The sequence below is a fragment of the Schistocerca nitens genome, chromosome 4, assembly GCF_023898315.1.
Source record: "Schistocerca nitens isolate TAMUIC-IGC-003100 chromosome 4, iqSchNite1.1, whole genome shotgun sequence".
Lineage (NCBI taxonomy): Eukaryota > Metazoa > Arthropoda > Insecta > Orthoptera > Acrididae > Schistocerca > Schistocerca nitens.
Window position 1 is genome coordinate 433089269 of NC_064617.1, and position 23397 is coordinate 433112665.

The 23397-nt window shown below is 43.1% G+C and overlaps 1 protein-coding gene across 1 annotated transcript in view; it reads right to left on the bottom strand.

Annotated features, from left to right (window-relative positions):
* The window catches only part of LOC126253121 (cytochrome P450 4C1-like), a 139300-nt gene that overhangs the window by 65494 nt on the left and 50409 nt on the right, over positions 1 to 23397 (bottom strand). The window contains exon 2 of the mRNA XM_049954246.1: positions 9408 to 9731. Within this exon, the coding sequence (XP_049810203.1) occupies positions 9408 to 9622 (215 nt within the window). The 5' untranslated portion in view covers positions 9623 to 9731. The remainder of the gene's footprint in view (positions 1 to 9407; positions 9732 to 23397) is intronic.

Below are 23397 nucleotides of genomic sequence, written 5' to 3' on the forward strand. Positions count from 1 at the left end.
TTAAGGAACTGTGGTATGAACAGCCCGATCAAGGTAGTCCGACAGATTCTCGACTGGCTTTAAATCCGGTGAGTTTGGTGGTCAGAGGAGTAGGGTAAACTCAGCCTGGTGCTCTCTGAACCACGCATACGCACAGCGAGCTGAATGACACTTTGCATTGTTCTGCCGGTAAATGCCATCGTGTCGAGGAAAAAACGAACTTCCCGTAGGGGAGGACATGGTCCCCAAGAATAGATGCATACTTCATTTGATCCACTGCGCCTTATAGAATGACGAGATCACCCAGGGAACGTTACGAAAACATGACGCAGACTGTAACACTGCCTCCTCCGCCCTGGACGCTTCCGACGATTGTTGCACGGTCATGCACGCCAACGACTGTCTGCTCGATGGAGTGTAAAACCGGAATCATCTGAAGAGGCCACCTGTCGCCCGTCGGACGTCCAGTGCAGTGCTGAAGTGAGATTTCAGTCACCGTAGCAGATGAAAAACTGTCAGGGTGGGCGCATGAACCAGGTGTGTGCTGCAGGAGCCCATATACAGCAACGTTCGTTGAACGGTCGTTGAGGAGACACTCTTGGTAGCAGTTTGGTTGATTTGAGCCGACGCCTGCTGAACTGTTGAACGTCTATTCGCCAGAACACATCATCGTAGCCGTCGATCAACCCTGTCATCTAAGGCCCGTGGTGCGGCACAGTTGCCTCGGCGTCGGTTTTGCATGGCGCTATTTTGCCATATACGGTATACCTTATCCACGGTCGCATGCGAAAGGTTTATAAACTTATTATTTTCGGAAAAGCTTTTACCTTTGCTCTTAAAGCCAATGATGATGCGTTTTTAGACGTCAGGTAAATAGCTCTGTTTCCAAATTACAACTACTGCAGTGTTTTTCGCGACCTTCCGACACGCTTTATGCACCCTTCACTGTTAGTGCTGTCACCTACAGTACGTCAGTGGTTATTGCACGCTGACGTTGAACATAGGCGGTGATCATGTTAATGTAGCTGGACCACGTTGGTTGGTTGGTTTGATGTTTAAAGGGACCAAACTTCATGGTCAGCGGTCCCTTGCTGGACCATGTATTTTGTAGCATTTCTTTCTATGTATGTGCAAGTTTCATCGAGCTGTTATATTTGGCAGTGACGACATGCAAAAGGTACTTCGGACCTTACGTTTTGACACCAGTGCAGATTCTTAGTGCCGTAGCACCAGTTGCTCCAGTTTCCTTACCATATTCTGTGCCCGCAACGCCAATGCCCTCTATGACATTAAATGATGCCTGGTGGCGTTGCGGGCACAGGTAATGGTAAGAAAACTGGAGAAACTGGTTCTCCAGCACCCAAAATCTGTGCTTAACAATACAAGAAAAACCAAGTATAGCTGTACACTTTATTACTACAATCATAGTACTAATTACTTACACAGCCGAGTGTTACAAGATCACGTCTATTGGAAGTCTTTCCGACGCGATGTTGTTTCCTTTTTCTGAACATGAGATGACACCGTGTCATCAGGAAAGTTTTCTTGGTATCACATCGATGGCTCTACACCCTCAATGTGCCGCCATCCAACACAGCATCCCATTGGAATCATCAATAGCCACATCTCTTGCAGTGTCCCAGGAGAACAAGTCACTGGGCGTCCATCCCCCCCCCCCCCCCCCTTCCTCGCCATCGGATATACACTCAAAAATAATTTTCTGGTAATAGTTCTTTTGTCATTGATCTTCCGTAGGTTAGTGAATACTAACGTCATAGGAAAAAGGCAAGTTTTGATCTTGTCATAGCTCACAGTAATGTAGTCCTTAGAATTTGTTGGTCTGTAATTCCTTAAGAGCTGTTTTGTCTGCTACTGACTTCTCTTTCTTACTCGAGTCTCTTCGTATCTTTAAATTCTTCTAGTTTTGCTTTGCATATTTTATTCTCTAGAGCGACAAACAGCTGTCACTTTTCTTCATTACGGACTGTGACATACACACGATCAGGTTGTCTGTCCACTCCCTTTCTCAGTTTCATATATTCATTACATTATTGAAGCATATATTTTCATGTACAAGTTCCAGGCCACAGCGGTACTTCTGTTCCTTTATCTTGTTAATTCTGTGTGAATACACAGGACATGAGCCATATCTTGTCAAAAATGTATAATTCCTTTGGAGGAGATTACATAATTTCAAGGATGCTTGCGAAAAAGCCATGCACATGCCCTGCTCTACTGCTTGTGTCCCACTCACGTTTCCATTCGTTTAACTGTTTCCTATCAGTGCTGTTCCGGCCAGTATAGTCTTGCACTTTTGCTAGATTACCTCCGCGCAATCAGTGACAAGTTCCTAGATATTGTACTTCTACGCCTACAGAGCAAATTCCAGACAAGATGTTAAGAGCTTCGACAGGCGTTGTACGAAAATCGATCGCTAGCCTCAGCAAACACTCTACTCTGGATGAGATGCAATTTGGCTGCGACATGTTTACTTTAAATTTTGAGAGTCATACAGTTGTGGCCATTGCTGTCAAAATGGCATCGTGATAAGCTTTAAATGCAGAGACTGGTAGCCAGTATCCGTTTGTAAGTAGTGGCACATTCTTCTGCACTAGCTTAGTTCGCTGATTAATATCCGTAATATTAGCTAAGAAATTAAGTATTTTGTCAAGAATGACATTGCAATATTTGCATGTTTCACTTTTTCGGATGGAAACATCGTCCATCTCTAAAGTGAGATTTCTCATAGGCTGACCAAAATAGAATATTTATTATTTTCTTTCTACATCTACATGGATACTCTGCAAATCACATTTAAGTGCCTGGCAGAGGATTCATCGAACCATCGTAGAGCACTTGCCCGCGAAAGGCAAAGGTCCCGAGTTGGAGTCTCGGTCGGGCACACAGTTTTAATCTGCCAGGAAGTTTCATCTTCACAATAATTCTCTATTATTCCAATCCCTTACAGCGCGCGGTAAAAACGAACACCAATATCTTTCGGTGCGAGCTCTGATTTCCCTTGTTTTACTGTGATGATCGTTTCTTCCTATGTAGGTCGGCGTCAGTTAAATATTTTCGCATTCGGAGGAAAAAGTTGATGATTAAAATTTCGTAAGAAGATTCCGCCGCAAAAAAAACGCCTTTGTTTTAATGATGTCCACCTCAAATCCTTTATCATTTTAGTGACACTCTCTATTTCGCGATAGTACAAAACGTACTCCCTTCTTTGAACTTTCTCGGTGTACTCCGTCAATACTATCTGACAGGGATCCCACACCGTGCAGCAGTATTCTAAAAGAGGAATGACAAGCGTAGTGTAGTCAGTCTGTTTAATAGATTTATTACATTTTCTAAGTGTCCTGACAATAAAACGCAGTCTTTAGTTAGCCTTATCCTTCCGCACATCAGTTTCTGTGTGTTTCTTCCAATTTAAGTTGTTCGTAATCGTAATTCCCAGGTGTTTAGTTGAATTTACGGCCTTTTTATTTCACTCATTCATCTTGTAACTGAAGTGTAACGGATTCCTTTTAGCACTCATGTGGGTGACCTCACACTTTTCGTAATTTAGGGTCAATTGCCAATTTTCGCATCGTACAGATATCATTTCTAAATCGTTTTGAAATTTGTTTTGATTTTCTGATTACTTTACTAGTCGATAAACCATAGCTTCATCTGCAAAGAACGTAAGATGACTGCTCAGATTGTCTCCTAAATCATTTATATAGATAAGGAAGAGCAAAGGGCCTGTAACACTACCTTGGGGAACACCAGAAATCACTTCTGTTTTACTCGATGACTTTCGGTCAGTTACTACGAACTGCGACCTCTCTGACAGGAAATCACGAATCCAGTCACACAACTGAGACTATATTCCACAAGCTTTTTACCTACTGTAAATTTTTCTTTGAACGGTTGAATGAGTGGGTCAGCGGCTGGACTCTCCAGCGTTTCGCTGGAGTTTTAGGATACAATCACCGGCATGTCATCAGCGTTTGCTATGACAACTTGAGTGAATGAATTCTTTATGTAACTTTAACAGCATTTCGATTGTCGTATTCCGAAAAATGGAGCCATACACTGAGCCCTGTGAGCATCCTTTCGAAATTCACCTAGTAGTCTTGGTCGTGTTTGTTTGCCAATGCACTACTCTACCTGAACGATACTTTATACTCTAAAGCTAGAGAAATCTAGGAATATTTCTAGGAATATTCATTCCCCTAAGTTGCCCGAACACAGCAGGCCAATATAAATTACTGAATACTCTGGTTATGTCTACAGGGGGTGCACGAAAATATGGATACGCCAAACACACAGCACATTACCATACCTAATATAGTGTAGGAAAACCAATGGCATTCAAAACAGCTTCCAGTGGCCTCGGAATGAATAATTACATGTTTTGTGCAATTTTCAGTCGAATCTTATCCTATTTTTTACGCAAATCAGTGGCAAGTTCAGGTAACGACTATGCTTCTCTCCAAAGCAGATTAAAAAGGCTCAATAATACTGAGATCAGGTCGTAGTAGCTAGGGGAAACTCAATAATTCATCATCGTGCTCACAAAATCGGTACTGCACGATGCGAGCTTTGTGAACAGGTGCCTTGTCTCCTTGCAACACATCCCCGTTGCAGAACAGAGGTTGAAACGTGGGTTGGACGAGATAAGCCAAAATAGTCATATAGTCGTGGTCAGTGATGCGACTCTACAGTGTAACCACGATATGGCTGCCCAAATAATCGCCGAACACCTGCCATGTTTCACTCTTCGGACGCAAACTCTGCCAGAACTTGCAAACAGTGTGCAACAAGACACATGCAACCAAATGACATTATACAATTGCTCCATTTTCCAGGTTTTATGGGACGGCACCACGCCCTACTGTTACGGGAATTTGCATTACTGCTGCTTGGTTTTTGAATTTCAGCTTGCCCTGCAATTCCCTGCTATGGAGCTCCCTTCGTATTGTTCTGATGCTGACACGGTTCGTGGGTGCGACGTTCTGTTCTGCAGTGACTTTCGCAGCTGCCGTCCTCTCATTTCTCGTCACAGTCCCATTCATTGATCGTCTGTCACGATCACTCAACACACACTTTCGTACGCGTTATGACTTTAGCGGATGATGTTTTTCTGCCTGCCCTGTATATGGTATAAAACTTCGATACGATATTTTTGACACCCTGCAACACAGTTTGGCTACGTTGGTTACGGAAGCACCCACCGTCTGAACACCAGAAACTTTCCCACGCTCAGCTTCACTTAACTCCGGCGTGATGCATTCACGAATACACAGAAAACTGCTCTGACGACAACTGACACTAGCAAGGTAATGAGGACATTGCACAGGTCACGTTCGTTGTCAAATACAATGGTAAAACTTGCATGCTTCTCTAGCACCTGGATTTAGTATATGAGTGGGAGGTGTCTGTTCCTTCAGTGGAGGGGCAGGAGATTAACGGCACGTCAACAACGAGGTCATTATAGACGGAGCGCAAGTGCGGGTTAGGGAAGAATGGGAAGGAAATCGGCCATGTCCTTTCAAAGGAACCACGCCGACATAACTGATCAGATTAGGGAAATCGCGGCAAACGTAAACCAGGATAGCCGGACCCGAGTTTGCACCATCGACCTCCCTAATGCGAGTCCAGTGTGCTAACCGCAGCGCCGTATTGCTCTGCGTCGGCACGGATGTGTCCGAAGAGACACCAAGTGGAATCCGCTGCTGTGATATATATTATGCAAACTGAAGGGGGAGAAAAGGAAGGAATTGAGGATATGCAGTTGGCGGTGGCGAGTGAGAATGTGTATCGGACTGGGGCTCGAATCCGGGATCACCTGCTTACTTGGTTGTTGCACTAACCACTGCGCCATTCTAACTCAGTGTTTGTCGCAAAGTGGACCATCTCGGCTCACTCCCCGTCCAACCACATTGCCACCTAGCGCCACCTATCTTCAGTGCGCATCTATATCCTCCACACTTGCTGATTTTACACTACTTGCCATTAAAATTGCTACACCAAGAATATGACGTGCTACAGACGCGAAATTTAACGGACAGGAAGAAGATGCTGTGATATGCAAATGATTAGCTTTTCAGAACATTCACACAAGGTTGGCGCCGCTGGCGACACCTACAACGTGATGACATGAGGAAAGTTTCCAACCGATTTCTGATACACAAACGGCGCTTGACCGGAGTTGCGTGATGAAACGTTGTTGTGATGCCTCGAGTAAGGAGGAGAAATGCGTACCATCACGTTTCCGACTTTGATGATGGTCGGATTGTAGCCTTTCGTGATTGCGGTTTATCGTATCGCGACATTGCTGCCCGCGTTGGTCGATATCCAATGATTGTTAGCAGAATATGGAATCGGTGGGTTCAGGAGGGCAATACGGAACGCCGTGCTGGATCCCAACGGCCTCGTATCCCTAGCAGTCGATATGACAGGCATCATATCCGCATGGCTGTAACGGATCGTGCAGCCACGTCTCGATCCCTAAGTCAACAGATGGGGACGTTTGCAAGACAACAACCATCTTCACGAACAGTTCGACGACGTTTGCAGCAGCATGGACTATCAGCTCTGAGATCATGACTACCCTCGACGCTGCATCACAGACAAGAGCGCCTGCGATGGTGTACTCAACGACAAACCTGAGTGCACGAATGACAAAACGTCATTTTTTCGGATGAATCCAGGTTCTGTTTACAGCATCATGATGGTCGCATCCGTGTTTGGCGACATCGTGGTGAGCGCACAATGGAAGCGTGAATTCGTCATCGCCATACGGGCGTATCACCTGGCGTGATGGTATAGGATGGCATTGGTTACACGTCTCGGTCACCTCTTGTTCGCATTCAAGGCACTTTGAACAGTGGACGTTACATTTCTGATGTGTTACGACCCGTGGCTCCACCCTTCATTCGATCCTTGCGCAACCATACATTTCTGCAGGATAATACACGACCGCATGTTGCAGGTCCTGTACGGGCCTTTCTGGATACAGAAAATGACTGCTGCCCTGCCCTGCACATTCTCCAGATCTCTCACCAATTGAAAACGTCTGGTCAATGGTGGCCGAGCAACTGGCTCCTCACAATACGCCAGTCATTACTCTTGATGAACTGTGGTATTGTGTTGAAAGTACATGGGCAGCTGTACCTGTACACGTTATCCAAGCTATGTTTGACTCAATGCCTAGGCGTATCAAGGCCGTTATTACGGCCAGAGGTGGTGGTTCTGGGTACTGATTTTTCAGGATCTGTGCACCCAAATTGCGCCAAAATGTAATCACATGTCAGTTATAGTATAATATACACTCCTGGAAATGGAAAAAAGAACACATTGACACCGGTGTGTCAGACCCACCATACTTGCTCCGGACACTGCGAGAGGGCTGTACAAGCAATGATCACACGCACGGCACACCGGACACACCAGGAACCGCGGTGTTGGCCGTCGAATGGTGCTAGCTGCGCAGCATTTGTGCACCACCGCCGTCAGTGTCAGCCAGTTTGCTGTGGCATACGGAGCTCCATCGCAGTCTTTAACACTGGTAGCATGCCGCGACAGCGTGGACGTGAACCGTATGTGCAGTTGACGGACTTTGAGCGAGGGCGTATAGTGGGCATGCGGGAGGCCGGGTGGACGTACCGCCGAATTGCTCAACACGTGGGGCGTGAGGCCTCCACAGTACATCGATGTTGTCGCCAGTGGTCGGCGGAAGGTGCACGTGCCCGTCGACCTGGGACCGGACCGCAGCGACGCACGGATGCACGCCAAGACCGTAGGATCCTACGCAGTGCCGTAGGGGACCGCACCGCCACTTCCCAGCAAATTAGAGACACTGTTGCTCCTGGGGTATCGGCGAGGACCATTCGCAACCGTCTCCATGAAGCTGGGCTACGGTCCCGCACACCGTTAGGCCGTCTTCCGCTCACGCCCCAACATCGTGCAGCCCGCCTCCAGTGGTGTCGCGACAGGCGTGAATGGAGGGACGAATGGAGACGTATCGTCTTCAGCGATGAGAGTCGCTTCTGCCTTGGTGCCAATGATGGTCGTATGCGTGTTTGGCGCCGTGCAGGTGAGCGCGACAATCAGGACTGCATACGACCGAGGCACACAGGGCCAACACCCGGCATCATGGTGTGGGGAGCGATCTCCTACACTGGCCGTACACCACTGGTGATCGTCGAGGGGGCACTGAATAGTGCACGGTACATCCAAACCGTCATCGAACCCATCGTTCTACCATTCCTAGACCGGCAAGGGAACTTGCTGTTCCAACAGGACAATGAACGTCCGCATGTATCCCGTGCCACCCAACGTGCTCTAGAAGGTGTAAGTCAACTACCGTGGCCAGCAAGATCTCCGGATCTGTCCCCCATTGAGCATGTTTGGGACTGGATGAAGCGTCGTCTCACGCGGTCTGCACGTCCAGCACGAACGCTGGTCCAACTGAGACGCCAGGTGGAAATGGCATGGCAAGCCGTTCCACAGGACTACATCCAGCATCTCTACGATCGTCTCCATGGGAGAATAGCAGCCTGCATTGCTGCGAAAGGTGGATATACACTGTACTAGTGCCGACATTGTGCATGCTCTGTTGCCTGTGTCTATGTGCCTGTGGTTCTGTCAGTGTGATCATGTGATGTATCTGACCCCAGGAATGTGTCAATAAAGTTTCCCCTTCCTGGGACAATGAATTCACGGTGTTCTTATTTCAATTTCCAGGAGTGTATTTGTCCAATGAATACCCGTTTATCATCTGGATTTCTTCTTGGTGTAGCAATTTTAATGGCCAGTAGTGTAGATTGCCCCAGGAGGTCGAACGATATTGTTCATCAGCATTTAAGATTGTGGATTCATTGTCCCTGGAGATGAATCATTTATATTAATGGCCTGTGTCCTCTCTTTCGGCATGGTGCAATGCATAACATCGTTCGTCGTCATGAGGGAACCTAAAATTAGAGAACATGGAAGGGAACTGCGAATAGGTGGCACTATGTGAGAATGTGTGTTTGTGATAAACACCATGTGTGGATGGCAGAGTGGTTAACTCATCTGCGTGGTAATCAAGAGATCCCGAGTTCGAGTTCCGCTCCGACACACATTTTCACTCGCCGCGCCGATTCTGCATAAATTCCCGATGCAGCTGTTATCACAAATTCCTTTCCTTCCCTTTTCTTTCTTGCAGTCTTCCAATTTACACAACCTGGACTTATGTTGTAGCAGGTATTTTTCGCGGTGTTTCCATATGTTTGGTCAACTCCTGTATACTGAAAACGTTACATACCCTATTGCTCTTCCTCGGGGGCACATCCGATATTACTTTCGTTTCTGTAGTGCATTCGGAGTTAAGTTAGATGATTCTATAGCACCGGCAAGGTACTACGCGGTAGCAGTCTGACGTTTAAGAGCTTAAATACCTGAAGACGTCGCCATATTGACGTTGCATCTTCCTGAACTCGTTCACGACAATGGGCAGCTTTCGCCAGAAATGCGGGAGGTTTCCCAACAGCGGCAGCGGAGTGGGCCCGGGCGCGTTGGTGCGAGGCCGAGTGATCCAGAGCCAGCTGAAGACGGCCAGCAGAGCTCCCACCACCAGACCGAGGCCCTGCCAGCAGGCGGTCCACACGCTCATCTCTTCTGGCGGTCCGTACAGCAATGCAGAGCGTCCTGGTACCTCTCCTTCAACCACAGTAGTTCTCCACTGTGTTCGTTATATGCAAGTCTGGTCTCTCGAATTACTTCTGTAACATAAAACGAGTGGAAGATTTCACACATCGAGAAAGCTGACTTTATATCAGTTGCCAACCAGATAATTTGAGAATTTATTTTAGTATTCCACATCTACATGAGCTACGCGTCAGCAGCTCGGTAGCGTAACTTTGCTCTTTCGACCCGAAAGGGGACGTAGAAATCTGGTCTGCGTATACATTTTGTTGACTGTTGAATAATTCATGTTTCTATCACACTGTTCGTTCCGCTTCAGAAGCATTGTTATTATAAGGGTTTTATTAAGTAAATTTGCAAAGAAAGAAGGCATCTTGCGAGGCTGTTACCCCGGGTGGGGGGGGGGGGCACCAGTGCACCAGTAGCTAGGTTCAACAGCCTAATCGGAAAGGAATATCTTTTCCCGCGCGCGTCCCTTTCTTCCCGATGTGTGAGTATTGAGTCTTCATTGTATCGGAATCTACAGGGTGGTCAATTGATCGTGACCAGGCCAAATATCTCACGAAATAAGCGTCAAACGGAAAAACTACAAAGAACGAAACTTGTCTAGCTTGAATGGGGAAACCAGATGGCGCTATGGTTGGCCGATTAGATGGCGGTGCCATAGGCGAAAAGGATATCAACTGCGTTTTTAAAAATAGGAACCCCCATTTTTTATTACATATTCGTGTAGTACGTAAGGAAATAAGAATGTTTTTGCTGGACCACTTTTTTCCCTTTGTTATAGATGGCGCTGTAATAGTCACAAACATATGGCTCAGAATTGTTAACCGGTAGGTTTTCTCAATTAAAATACAGAACGTAGATACGTTTGAACATTTTATTTCGGTTGTTCCAATGTGATACATGTACCTTTGTGTACTTATCATTTCTGAGAATGCATGCTGTTACAGAGCGATTACCTGTAAATACCACATTAATGCAATAAATGCTCAAAATGATGTCCGTCAGCCTCAATGCATTTGGCAATACGTGTAACGACATTCCTCTCAACAGCGAGTAGTTCGCCTTCCGTAATGTTCGCACATGCAATGACAATGCGCTGACACATGTTGTCAGGTGTTGTCGGTGGATCACGATAGCAAATATCCTTCAACTTTCCCCACAGAAAGAAATCCGGTGACGTCAGATCCGGTGAACGTGTGGGCCATGGTATGGTGCCTCGACAACCAATCCATCTGTCATTAAATATGCTATTCAATACCGCTTCAACCGCACGCGAGCTATGTGCCGGACATCCATCATGTTGTAAGTACATCGCCATTCTGTCATGCAGTGAAACGTCTTGTAGTAACATCGGTAGAACATTACGTAGGAAATCACCATACATTGCACCATTTGAAACGTCCCCTTAGAAAAATTTTACACGACTGTGCTTAACCTGACACACAATATTTTTTTAGCGCAACGCAATCTGACTTTCAACACACAATATTTTGTTAGCGCAACGCAATCTGACTTTCAATAATCTACAAGAGAATGGCCCTGACTAACATTAAACTATACCTTTCGCAAATCACTTACCTCACAAAAATCTTCGCTGCTCAAGCTACTGCAATACAGCGAGCGCCACTACTGCCAGCTAAATAAAAAATTCAAACTATGGAAGGCACTAACTACTGATAGGGATAGTTAGCAAATGAAAGATATTAATAGAGAACAAAGAATGTATTTACCTTTATATCATCATATATATATATATATAGAGCATTTCATGACAACTTCCAAAACTCCGCCATCTCTCTCCCCACATCCACCACTGCTGGCGGCTCACCTCCAACTGCCCAACGCTACGCGCTGTTCACAGCCAGCTGCCTAACACTACAATGGTTGAGTATTACAACAATGCAAAGCAGCCACAGACTGCACACGGCACAGCCGGGGATTTTCATACTGAGGTGGCGTTACCAATAAAAAAACCTAAACAGCCTACTTACATAGCCCCCATGCTCCCCACAAAAAATTTTACAAATTTTGTTGGGCACTGGCCAATACATATTTGTTAAAATTTTTCATAATCGTAATTACAATAACAAAGAAATCAAATGCACACACTTATTGATACAATGTTGGTCAAAAGCTAAAATTTTCTCACAGTCCATAAAGACAGTCCTAATCGTTCATCACAGTGAAATATCAGTGTTTTTCTCAAAGTCTGAGCAGTAAAAGAAAATGCACACGGAAGTAGTGGATTTCCATGCAGTCTTGAAGAAGTAGTGTTGTCCTTCCAACAGAAAGACAGTGTTGACTCTTGACATGCAGACAGGTAATGGGCCACAACAGAGCAAACCCACAACAGAGTCAGTCGAAGTTTTGAAGAGTATTGGTGGGTAGGTCATCACAGAGCAGACCCATTGTAGTCCTGGTAGAGATTACGGTATTGGTGGGCCACCAGAGGTGCAGACCCACTGCAGTCCTTGTAGAGATAATGGTAGAGGAGCAGACCCACTGCAGTCCTTGTAGAGATGGCCAGCAGCCATCTGTTGTGACTGTGCAGGTGCACAATCACCAATGAAGAGTCTTGCGGATAATATAGCAAGTCCATAAACCACCACTTGTGCACTCACAAAGATTGTGGAATTGTCCTTAGAACCAGCAATGCTGTTAACCAGTCCCTTGCTGAATTATTAACACATGTGCAAACACTATCAGTTCCTACTTCTCACATATTGTCCATATACTATGATCAACAGAAGCGTGTGCAGTGAAATGATACTTAATTTGAAGAACTGGTGTCAATTACAATATTATAACATGAGAGTCAATTACAAAGGTACAAAATACATCATTAAAGAACATAACAATACAGATAACATTTGTAGTACAGGCTTTACAACACAATAGAAATAAACATATACATCAATGTTACAGGAATTATGACATGAGTACATACATAAAAGATCAGAATAGCTTTTGAAACATCAACTTTACACATGAGCATTAGAACAGAACATAATAAATAATATCTAAGCATATTTACAAGTTAAATAACATATTATTAATATCAATTCTATTTGAGGATAGATTCCTCATCATAGTGAATGCAGCTTAGTATTAGAAAAATTCCACAACATAAGTCTTATCAGATAAACACATAAATACAGGAAAAACATAAATACACAAGGGAACACAAACACATAGAGGGCTGACACAAAAGGAATGGATAGGGTTCGTTTTCAGTGTAACTTTTGGTACTGCAGTATTGTGTGAACAAAACCTTTTTTGTTCTTGGAGATCTCCCTGTGTTCATCATTATTCCCAAAAAGTCCTATCTGTACCTCTTTTCTGTATTCCAACCATAAGTCTTTCAAAATAAATATGGCTCATTGTACAATACTCATTTAGGCCCAAATCTTTTTTTTATATACCTTGTCAATGCATTGCTTCCAATTCATCATAGTTAGTTTCTTATATAGTCTACCCCCTCTTAAGCTAACTTAAATCTACTGAGCTCAGATATATATACCAAGGGACGAGGCAATGCAGCATCACATAAAACAATCAACATCAATGACAAAAATTTCAAACTGGCAAAGCAAGCTACAGTAAATCTAAATTACCAAGCAATTCAACATTACAACTAATATGAGGCAATGCGCAGCAAACAATAAAATAATCATTAGTAAAACTGGCTTAACAGCGTAATACAAAGTCAAATTCAGTAACATTATGCCTGGCAAACAGCAGAAGCAAAAGCAATAAATTATATCTAAACATGACAACGCTCAAGCAGAAAAATATTACAGTAAAGACAACAATGCAGATAAGGGAAATGTATAATCACATCTTAATGTCTAAGTAATTAAAGTGGTGCACCACAAAAAGTTATTCTACCAAAAAAAATTACCCAGTAGTTGAAAAGAAAATTCCGTATGCAATTCCTGTGAAGTGAAATATTTTTTTTATGCTCCTTCGTTTTTTTTTATTTACTCGATCTGTAGACAGAAAATATTTACATTAATACATCTATAAAATTTTATTTTTACCAATGCTACAGTGCAGCTAGAAACTAGATATTAAACAAAATGGGCAAAGCAAGGCGTGAAACGTCATTCACTAGCCATATGGCATTTCTCTCAATTAGCACGACAATAGCCGTGAAATGTTTCTCATCGTTTTCAAGTTCGACCCTGTCGTTTTTGCGATGCTCTCTACAAAGGAAGGGTAATGGCCTCCCTTTTTTTTTTTTTTTTTTTTTTTCAGGCATCTGACTCAGCTGTGTGCCCGCGACGCATTACGTGCAGGTGGTCACTTAACTTTCGTACGGAAATATTTACGACAGCAGTTTTCACTACAATGACAGTCTTATATTACAAAAATTCACAGGGTGAGAATTTGCGTTACCAATCTGTAGAAACAAAATCTTATTGATATAGCAGTGTCCAAAAAAATTTTCGTCGGCATTGTGATACATTCACGCATTTACACACATTTCATAACTCTTAAAGTACGATTCTTGGTTTCCAACAACCTTTATCACAAATCAGAGTCCCTAAATTACTATTCATTACTCCTTACCTTATTACACATATATATATCGTCGACACATAATCAAATTCCTCATATAGCATCAGCTTATTGTTCATAAACGTACCTCAACAGCATAAAACATATCGTCGTCGTAAAAATAACATCATAATACCTCAGTCAAATCTCAAAATCGTCGTAGCTTCCTCCAATAATTTCAAAACCTAAAAAAATTCTCTGCTCATGTCAGTAGTGTCATTTACCTCAAACGTACTTTAAAAATCATGCTCCCTTACCAAATACATCATTCAAAGCTCTCATAGTATCACAATGGTTCTGAAAAAATATGAACAGTTCACAAAGTACTGACAAAATACAATTTCATAAGTGTGAAGTTATCCAACTGTGTAATTACGTAAACATCTGTCACTGATGTAGTAAAAAAAATGTTTATCTCTCAGTTACATGATCAGATAGCTGTGTAATTTATGTGTTGGAGAAATATGGTACCGATGTGTAAAGTTGTATAAGCAAATACCATATTAGCTAGGGTTCCTTGTGGTTGCCACACACATGGTACACAAAGTAAGCGTGTACCCCCCTGAGGATAAATGTAATTATACCCTCAGGTGTTACAAATTACAGCAATGGAATGAAATGTATCACGGAAAACTTTCTTTGTAATTAAGTGTTTTAAGTATAAGATTAATCACTCAAATGCGTGTACTGTAGCGCTAAACTGTGCGTCTTGTCGCAACATAACCTTTGTGGAAGTGTCGTAGTTATCGTCCTCCGAAAGCTAAGTTCTGCAGATGTCAATGTACTTACCTCATGATAAACAAAAGTGAAATGCTTTGCGTATAGATATCTTAGTTATTACGCTTATTGTTGTGATGAAGAAAGTACTGTATTGTAACGTATTGTTGTGCTACGAAAAAGGCTGTCTCATTGTTGCTATACCACAAAAGTTACTACTAAAACATGTTTTACTTTACAGAAGAATTCAGAAAAACTGTGCAGATATAAAACAGATACACCGCAAAAGCAACATTGTAAATTGTCACTCATTAATAGCGTCGTGATATAGTCGTGTAGCTGTCACATAAACTAACCTCTGTGTCATCTGGTATCCCTCAGAAAGCACTTTAAATTCAGAATGTATTTTCAAATAAACCAAAATGTTGCATTAAAAAAAAAGCAGATTATCTTTCAATAAACGGTTTTACATGTGAAATGTGGTGCAGAATGCGGTATAAGTCGGTAAAGAATACTGGAATTTTTTTTTTTCAAGGTTAGCGCTATGTTATTTTTCCCTGAGTCAGCTGGCGCACGCGGCTGCCTGCTGTGCGGGTCAGTGCCTGCCTCTTTGTTGGCGCGCGTCGTTAATGGGATTCGGAGACCGAACTTCTACAAATTCGCCTTGCCGAGAGGGCCCAGCTCTGTTATAATCCCGCCAGTTCTGATGAAATTCAGGTCTGTCGTTATATCGGTAGTTTACATAGTTTCTTGTTTGTCGGTCATGTGGTGGAGAATTTCTCCCGGAATCGTAACTGCGCGCCGAACTGTTGCGTCTGAAGTTATTCTGCCCCCTTTCTTTTTTTTTTTTTTTTCTTTTTAACAGCTTATAGTAAAAATCATTGTGTCGGCGAGTAGCATATCGGTCATTGTTAGGTCGTGTCGGCGGTTTCATCTCAAAATTCGGTGCACCTTGCCAGTTTCTTTCATAACTTCCGAAATGCCCTGTGTTATTATTTTGCGTCTTTTCTGTATTTCTAAGTCCCTCTTCCCGTGTTGGAGCGCGAGTGTCTTCTGAAATACGTAATTCTTGTATTACCTGTGTCAGCTGATCTTGTACTTCGCGGATTTCTCTTTGGTGTTGCGTATTAATTTGATTTTGATTTTGTTTGAATTTTCTAATTTGTTCATACTCTTCTGTGTCAGTGAAGGCTACAGGTGTTGTGTCATTCAGATCATCATCTACCCTCGTAGATAAGTTAGTGAACTGATCTGAAAGTTCGGCTACTTTATCCGATAATGTACTTATTTCCTCAGTGTGTTTTTCTGCTGTGTCTTTTAAGTTTTCCTGGGTTTTTGCAAGTTGCGTAACCGAATCGGTAGATGCAACTGAGTCAAATTTAGCTTGCAAGGTCTCATGATTTTCATGAACAGTAGTTTGCAGTTCTTTTATGGCTGCTTCGTGATTCTGTAGTGCATTTTCATGCCGCGAAAAAATAGGTTGGAAATGTTCACAAATTTGTGTTTTTACATCATTACAGACCTTTTGACATTTCGATTCAATGTGATGTAACTCAGTAGTTAAATCTTCACGTGTTTGTTCAACCGTGGAGTCTAACTTTTGAAGATTTTGTTCCATTTGTTTCTGATTTTGCTCAATTGTGTCTAACTTTTGAAGATTTTGTCCCATTTGTTGCATTAATTGCAATAATAATGTATTAGTGTCTGGAATCTGTTCCTCTACGCTTTTCGGCAGTGCATTTGCACCGGCAACATTCACATTTTGACAAGCAGAAAATGTGTCTTGACTTATTTGAGAAAACGGTGAGGATCCAAAACCTGAATCTACAGTATTTGTGAGATCGTCTCGTGTCATTTCGGATTCCTGAGCCGAGCTATTGCCGACCGATCGATCGATAATGCTTCCCTGTTCTCTAATTGTTTCGCTGTCCACACCATTGTTTGCCGCCCGCTCCATTTCCGTATGCACAATTACCAAATTATTACTTTGAACATCAGTTAATTCATTACTCGGTGGCGCTAACACACTGCTTTCGTTTTCACTGTCATTTCGCAGTTTACTTTGGAGCCTAGTATTACGTTTTTCACACGCCATTATTGTCACAGTATTTCACATGACAACACAGAAAAACACAATTTGAAGAGCAAAAATAAGAGAACGCATTAACATAACACTGAAAATAATATCTAGTTAATTGCAGCTGCGAAATACTTGGTGCAAATCTACATGCATGCCACAACTATTTTACTATACAACAATGAAAAACTGCAACTACAAAGGAAATTCTCTCTATAATTACGCGCTAGCAATAAACAAAATCTACACTAATTACACAAACTACAAGAAAAAAAAATCAGAAGATTCCAGTGAGGTATCCTAGGCTGAGGGTCGACATATGAAACGTCCCCTTAGAAAAATTTTACACGACTGTGCTTAACCTGACACACAATATTTTTTTAGCGCAACGCAATCTGACTTTCAACACACAATATTTTGTTAGCGCAACGCAATCTGACTTTCAATAATCTACAAGAGAATGGCCCTGACTAACATTAAACTATACCTTTCGCAAATCACTTACCTCACAAAAATCTTCGCTGCTCAAGCTACTGCAATACAGCGAGCGCCACTACTGCCAGCTAAATAAAAAATTCAAACTATGGAAGGCACTAACTACTGATAGGGATAGTTAGCAAATGAAAGATATTAATAGAGAACAAAGAATGTATTTACCTTTATATCATCATATATATATATATATATATATAGAGCATTTCATGACAACTTCCAAAACTCCGCCATCTCTCTCCCCACGTCCACCACTGCTGGCGGCTCACCTCCAACTGCCCAACGCTACGCGCTGTTCACAGCCAGCTGCCTAACACTACAATGGTTGAGTATTACAACAATGCAAAGCAGCCACAGACTGCACACGGCACAGCCGGGGATTTTCATACTGAGGTGGCGTTACCAATAAAAAAACCTAAACAGCCTACTTACACATTTAGATTGTCATCGATAAAGTGGGGGCCAATTATCCTTCCTCCCATAATGCCGCACCATACATTACCCCGCCAAGGTCGCTGATGTTCCACTTTTCGCAGCCATCGTGGATTTCCCGTTACCCAATAGTGCATATTTTGCCGGTTAACGTTATCGCTGTTGGTGAATGACGCTTCTTCGCTAAATAGAAAGCGTGCAAAAAATCAGTCATCGTCCCGTAATTTCTCTTGTGTACACGACGTTCAAAGTTGGCACCATGCAATTCCTGGTGCATAGAAATATGGTCCGGGTGCAATCGATGTTGATGTAGCATTCTTAACACCGACGTTTTTGAGATTCCCGATTGTCGCGCAATTTGTCTGCTACTGATGTGCGGATTAGCCTCGAGAGCAGCTAAAACACCTACTTGGGCATCATTATTTGTTGCAGGTCGTGACTGACGTTTCACATGTGGCTGAACACTTCCTGTTACCTTAAATATCGTAACTATCCGGCGAACGGTCCAGATACTTGGATGATGTCGTCCAGGATACCGAGCAGCATACGTAGCACACGCCCGTTGGGCATTTTGATCACAATAGCTATACATCAACACTATATCGTCCTTTTCCGCAATTGGTAAACGGTCCATTTTAACACGGGTAATGTATCACAAAGCAATACCGTCTGCACTGGCGGAATGTTACGTGATACCAAGTACTTATACGTTTGTGACCATTACAGCACCATCTATCACAAAGCGAAAAAAGTGGTCCTACTAAAACATTCATATTGCTTTACGTACTACACGAATATGTAATTAAAAATGGTGGTTCCTATTTAAAAAAAAACGCAGTTGATATCCGTTTGACCTATGGCAGCGCCATCTAGCGGGCCAACCATAGCGCCATCTGATTTCCCCCTTCAAGCTAGACGAGTTTCGTTCTTTGTAGGTTTTTCGTTTGATTCTTATTTCGTGAGATATTTGGCCCGGTCACTATCAAATGGTTCAAATGGCTCTGAGCACTATGGGACTCAACTGCTGAGGTCATTAGTCCCCTAGAACTTAGAACTAGCTAAACCTAACTAACCTAAGGACATCACAAACATCCATGCCCGAGGCAGGATTCGAACCTGCGACCGTAGCGGTCTTGCGGTTCCAGACTGCAGCGCCTTTAACCGCACGGCCACTTCGGCCGGCCCGGTCACTATCAATGGACCACCCTGTATATCTGTACTGTGCATACCACAATGAAATGTTTGGTAGGACTTACTTTCAATTGTCACTGTAAATGATAAGAGCGAAACAATGGCACGATAAAGATTTATTCAAATCCTTGAGCACGGTTTCGGTATATCTAAATATCCCTTTATCAGAAGCAAAAATACACTAAAATCACATCTTGCAGTGGAGATACGTAAAACAATCGTGCCAATGGCGTTTTATGTATCTCCACTGCAGGATGTGATTTTAGTGTATTTTTGCTTCTGATGAAGGTATATTTAGATATACCGAAACAGTGGTCAAGGATTTCAGTAAATCTTTACTCTGCAAATGTTTGGCTGTTTATCATTTACCGTGAAGATTTTCAACAGTTGCTGCTTCAGCCATGTTTAAAATTTTGAGACTTTCAATTGTACTACTCTTTAGGTACCTGTCCGGGTAGCCGAGGGCGCTAAAGCGTACGCTTCCTGGAAGCAGGGAGTCGAGCCGGCTCCTGACAGAATCCGTCCTGCGGCTTAACGACGAAGTCGAGGTAGCCTACCAGCCTGGATATTGTTTTCCGGCGGTTTCCCACATACAATAAGATAAATACCGGTCTGATACCGGTGCACTGCTCCAGGTAAATACTACGCAACTTAGGAAACGTTATCACACTTGTACATAAGATCTATACTAGACGCACACATTCCAGTTACAGCCTTTTCGGACCTGAAGAGAGAAGTGAGTACGTAATATCTTCAGTAGCAACCCATGTCTAGAAACGGACGGTTTCAATTCACGTGTTTAGCGTATCCACATCTGCTTGAGGAATTGAATTAGGCGTGAAGCATTACAATTATTAGGCAACAGCTGTAAAGTAAACACAACGAAACATTCTTTTATCACTCAAGCACGTTTATTTGTATTAGCTCATAAACATGACAGCCGGCCGGTGTGGCCGTGCGGTTCTAAGCGCTTCAGTTTGGAACCGCGTGACCGCTACGGTCGCAGGTTCGAATCCTGCCTCGGGCATGGATGTGTGTGATGTCCTTAGGTTAGTTAGCTTTAAGTAGTTCTAAGTTCTGGGGGACTGATGACCTCAGACGTTAAGTCCCATAGTGCTCCGAGCTAGCCATAAACATGACATATTTACATTATTTAAAAATAAAAAAATAGCATACTGTATGTACTGGACAGTACTGACGCAAGACAGAGGTTAAGTGAGATCGGGTGACCGTCTGACGTAGAACACGACATCCTGTCTATACTTTTTCATACCAGGACGAGCAATTCTGAGATTTTTCTCTTTTCCTCAACAGACGTGGACGCGTTACACATCTGAAATGAAACTGTCGTTGAACGGAAACGATACGTTTTCGGACATCGGTTCCTATTCGAAGTACTATGTGCTCGCTCCCCTCTGCAAGTTCTAGACGTTTTTAACTGGAATTCCCGAACACCCTTTGTGGAGTACACAAAGTCCTTTTTTCGGTGTGGTGTCAGGAAGGGCACCTGGCCACTAAATACCAAAAAGGATGCTAAAACCGATGACAATGCACTCCCATAGAGAAACGAGAAAAGACAAAGGAAAGAAAGGAAGTAAGCACTACTGACTATGGGCCCTCCCAGTTCCATTCGCGAATATTGCATTGCAAGAATGCCTGCCTCATTTCCTGTGTTTAGAGTAATCTTGTGTAACTTCAATTTCTACCGTCGTATGAAATCTTCACATGACTTATGGGAATGCAACCGGGTGAGGGCTTCCACAACCGCCGATATTTCAACATGCGCACATCCCATAATTTTTGAGACACAAGTGCCTCGTGTTCCGAAATCGACGGAGTGTGCAGCAGTCGAGATATCGGTCGTCGTCGAAGAGGTCGCCCAGCTCTATTGCCGTAAGTTGTTTGAACTGTCTAATTTTGACTGTCCCTGCTGGAGCAGTACTTATTATTGCTGTGAAAGTAGATCCTCACTTAATACTTCACTAAAAATAGTTTACGTCTGTTTTAAGATTTCTGCCATTTCACATTTTTCAGCAACTCCATGACTCTCTCTCACTGTTTAAACAAATCGGTGACTATAAGTACTGCTCTTTTTTATGACGTTCGAAGTTCCATCTGAGTCCTTGGGTACAAAAAATTCTACAAATAATGAAACTCCAGATCCTTGACGATTTTTCACAGATACACATGTGAAGCCTTCATGTATGTCTGTCAACACTTTGTGTGTTCAAATTGTCCGAAAAGCACAAAAAATTTTAACCTTACAAAATTACCAAAAAATTATAAACTTGCAGATCATAATTTTAGGAAAATTAGTCAAATAAGATAGGTTTCAAAAGAAAAGAAAGAAAACGTAATAGTTACTGTTGCCAGTAATTTGTTCCATAGTGAACCAACTTACATGTGCAAGCAAACAAATAATTATTTACAGTTAACCACTCCATAGATCGGTCAGTTTTCAAAATTACTGATGCCACTTCTGTCTGGCCTCAGCATCTGCAAGGTGCCTCTAGCGATACAGTGCAAGTTACAAGTCCAGTCGCGGTAGCGCAAAGTACCATTAGACTGAAGGTTGTATAAAGGAACAGACTAGTCCGCTGAATAAACCTCTTCTAAGAGCCCTTGGGTCAACGGCTTTCGCAATATCCCGTCATACTTCTAACAGATCATGTTCGTAATACAGTTCTACCGTGTTTTTCAACATGACTACTTCTTTTTGTGAGTCCTAAACCCGAAACCCACAGCTCGAGTGGTCACAATGCCTCAGAAGTTTCCAAAGTCTACAAACGATATACCTGTCCAATGCAATCGCTAACCATCTTCTTCCACGATGGCGACCCTCAATCCATGTGCCTTCCATGACACGCCACGGATCCGCCGTCGGCAGCCACACACACTCCAGACCCGCCTCCTCCGACGCCCCCCCCCCCACCCCCGCCACTGAAAGCCCTCTCCACGCACCACTCTCGTAGTGCGTGCTGACAGTCTCGCCGTCGTTGACCAGAGGCATTCTCCAGCCAGTCCTGACGGACGTCGCTCCTCGTTGGAAGCTCAATCCAGCGAGATTATATCCCGAACTTCAGAGTGAATGCCTTTGATGGACTGTCATTGGATACGTCTTCTCTTTTTAAGCCCGAATGCTTTTTCGCAGTATCCTACCAATGAATCGAAGTCCGCCACCCATTTTACCTACGAGAGACCGCATGTATTTATTTCATATCCTTATAAATTCTTGTATCCAGGTATTTGTATGAGTTTTAAACACGGTTGACCTTCTTATTACAGAAGTTTATTCACCCAGATCACACAAAAATACATAGTGATAACTAGATTCAGTGAAATTAAATCTCCATCTTCAACTCATTTGTAACGAAAAAAGTTTAGCATGGCCAGTCCATTTCGTCGACTATTCGCTGCAACTATTAATCATTGTGCATTACTATGCGATCTGGGCGGATTAACTTCAGTAATAACAAGAAGAACCGTGATTAGATCCAGATATCGCTTCCAATACAGCTGACAATGTCAGATTTTTACTGCAGATGACTATAATAGGTGTACCCGTAGGGCTGAGTCCGGTTCATGTAGTAAGATGATGTGAGAAGGGAGATGACGAAACTAGGAGTCGTCCTGCAGTAACATGCCCTCATTCGATGAGATAACGCAGAGTGTCTCAAGATTTACTCCATGATATTTGTGAAAATTCACGTGATCAAGAACTTCTGGTCATCAGTTAACCTCTGGCTGGTCAAATATAAATGATCAACATTTGTTCTATGACCAGGATTCGAACCAGCTACCTCCGATTAGGATGACCCAGACAGGTGGCGGAGTGGTCAACACACTGGACTCGTATTCGAGAGGACAACCGTTCAAATTCCCGTCCAATCACTGAGATTACATTTTTCCGCGACTTCCCTAAAATCACTTATAGCGAATGCCAGGATGGTCCGTTTGAAGTGGGCACGGGCGTGTTACGTCCAATTCCTCGCCCAATCCGAATCTGAGCTCCGTCCCTAATGGTGTCGCCGTCGACGGGACATTAAAATTTAATGTTTTGAATAGAGTGTAACGTCTTATGCGTACGTAGCCAACTCTGGCAGAGAGGCGAGTTGTGCGAAGAACGTACAGCATACGTATTCAACTAGAACAAAGTTCATATAAAATATTCATGAAATGTGATACCAATTGCCCATCGATAAGCTAGAAATATAAGCTTTTTATATTTTTTGTTTATTGTTTGAACATTATGCCCATGTATTGTCATG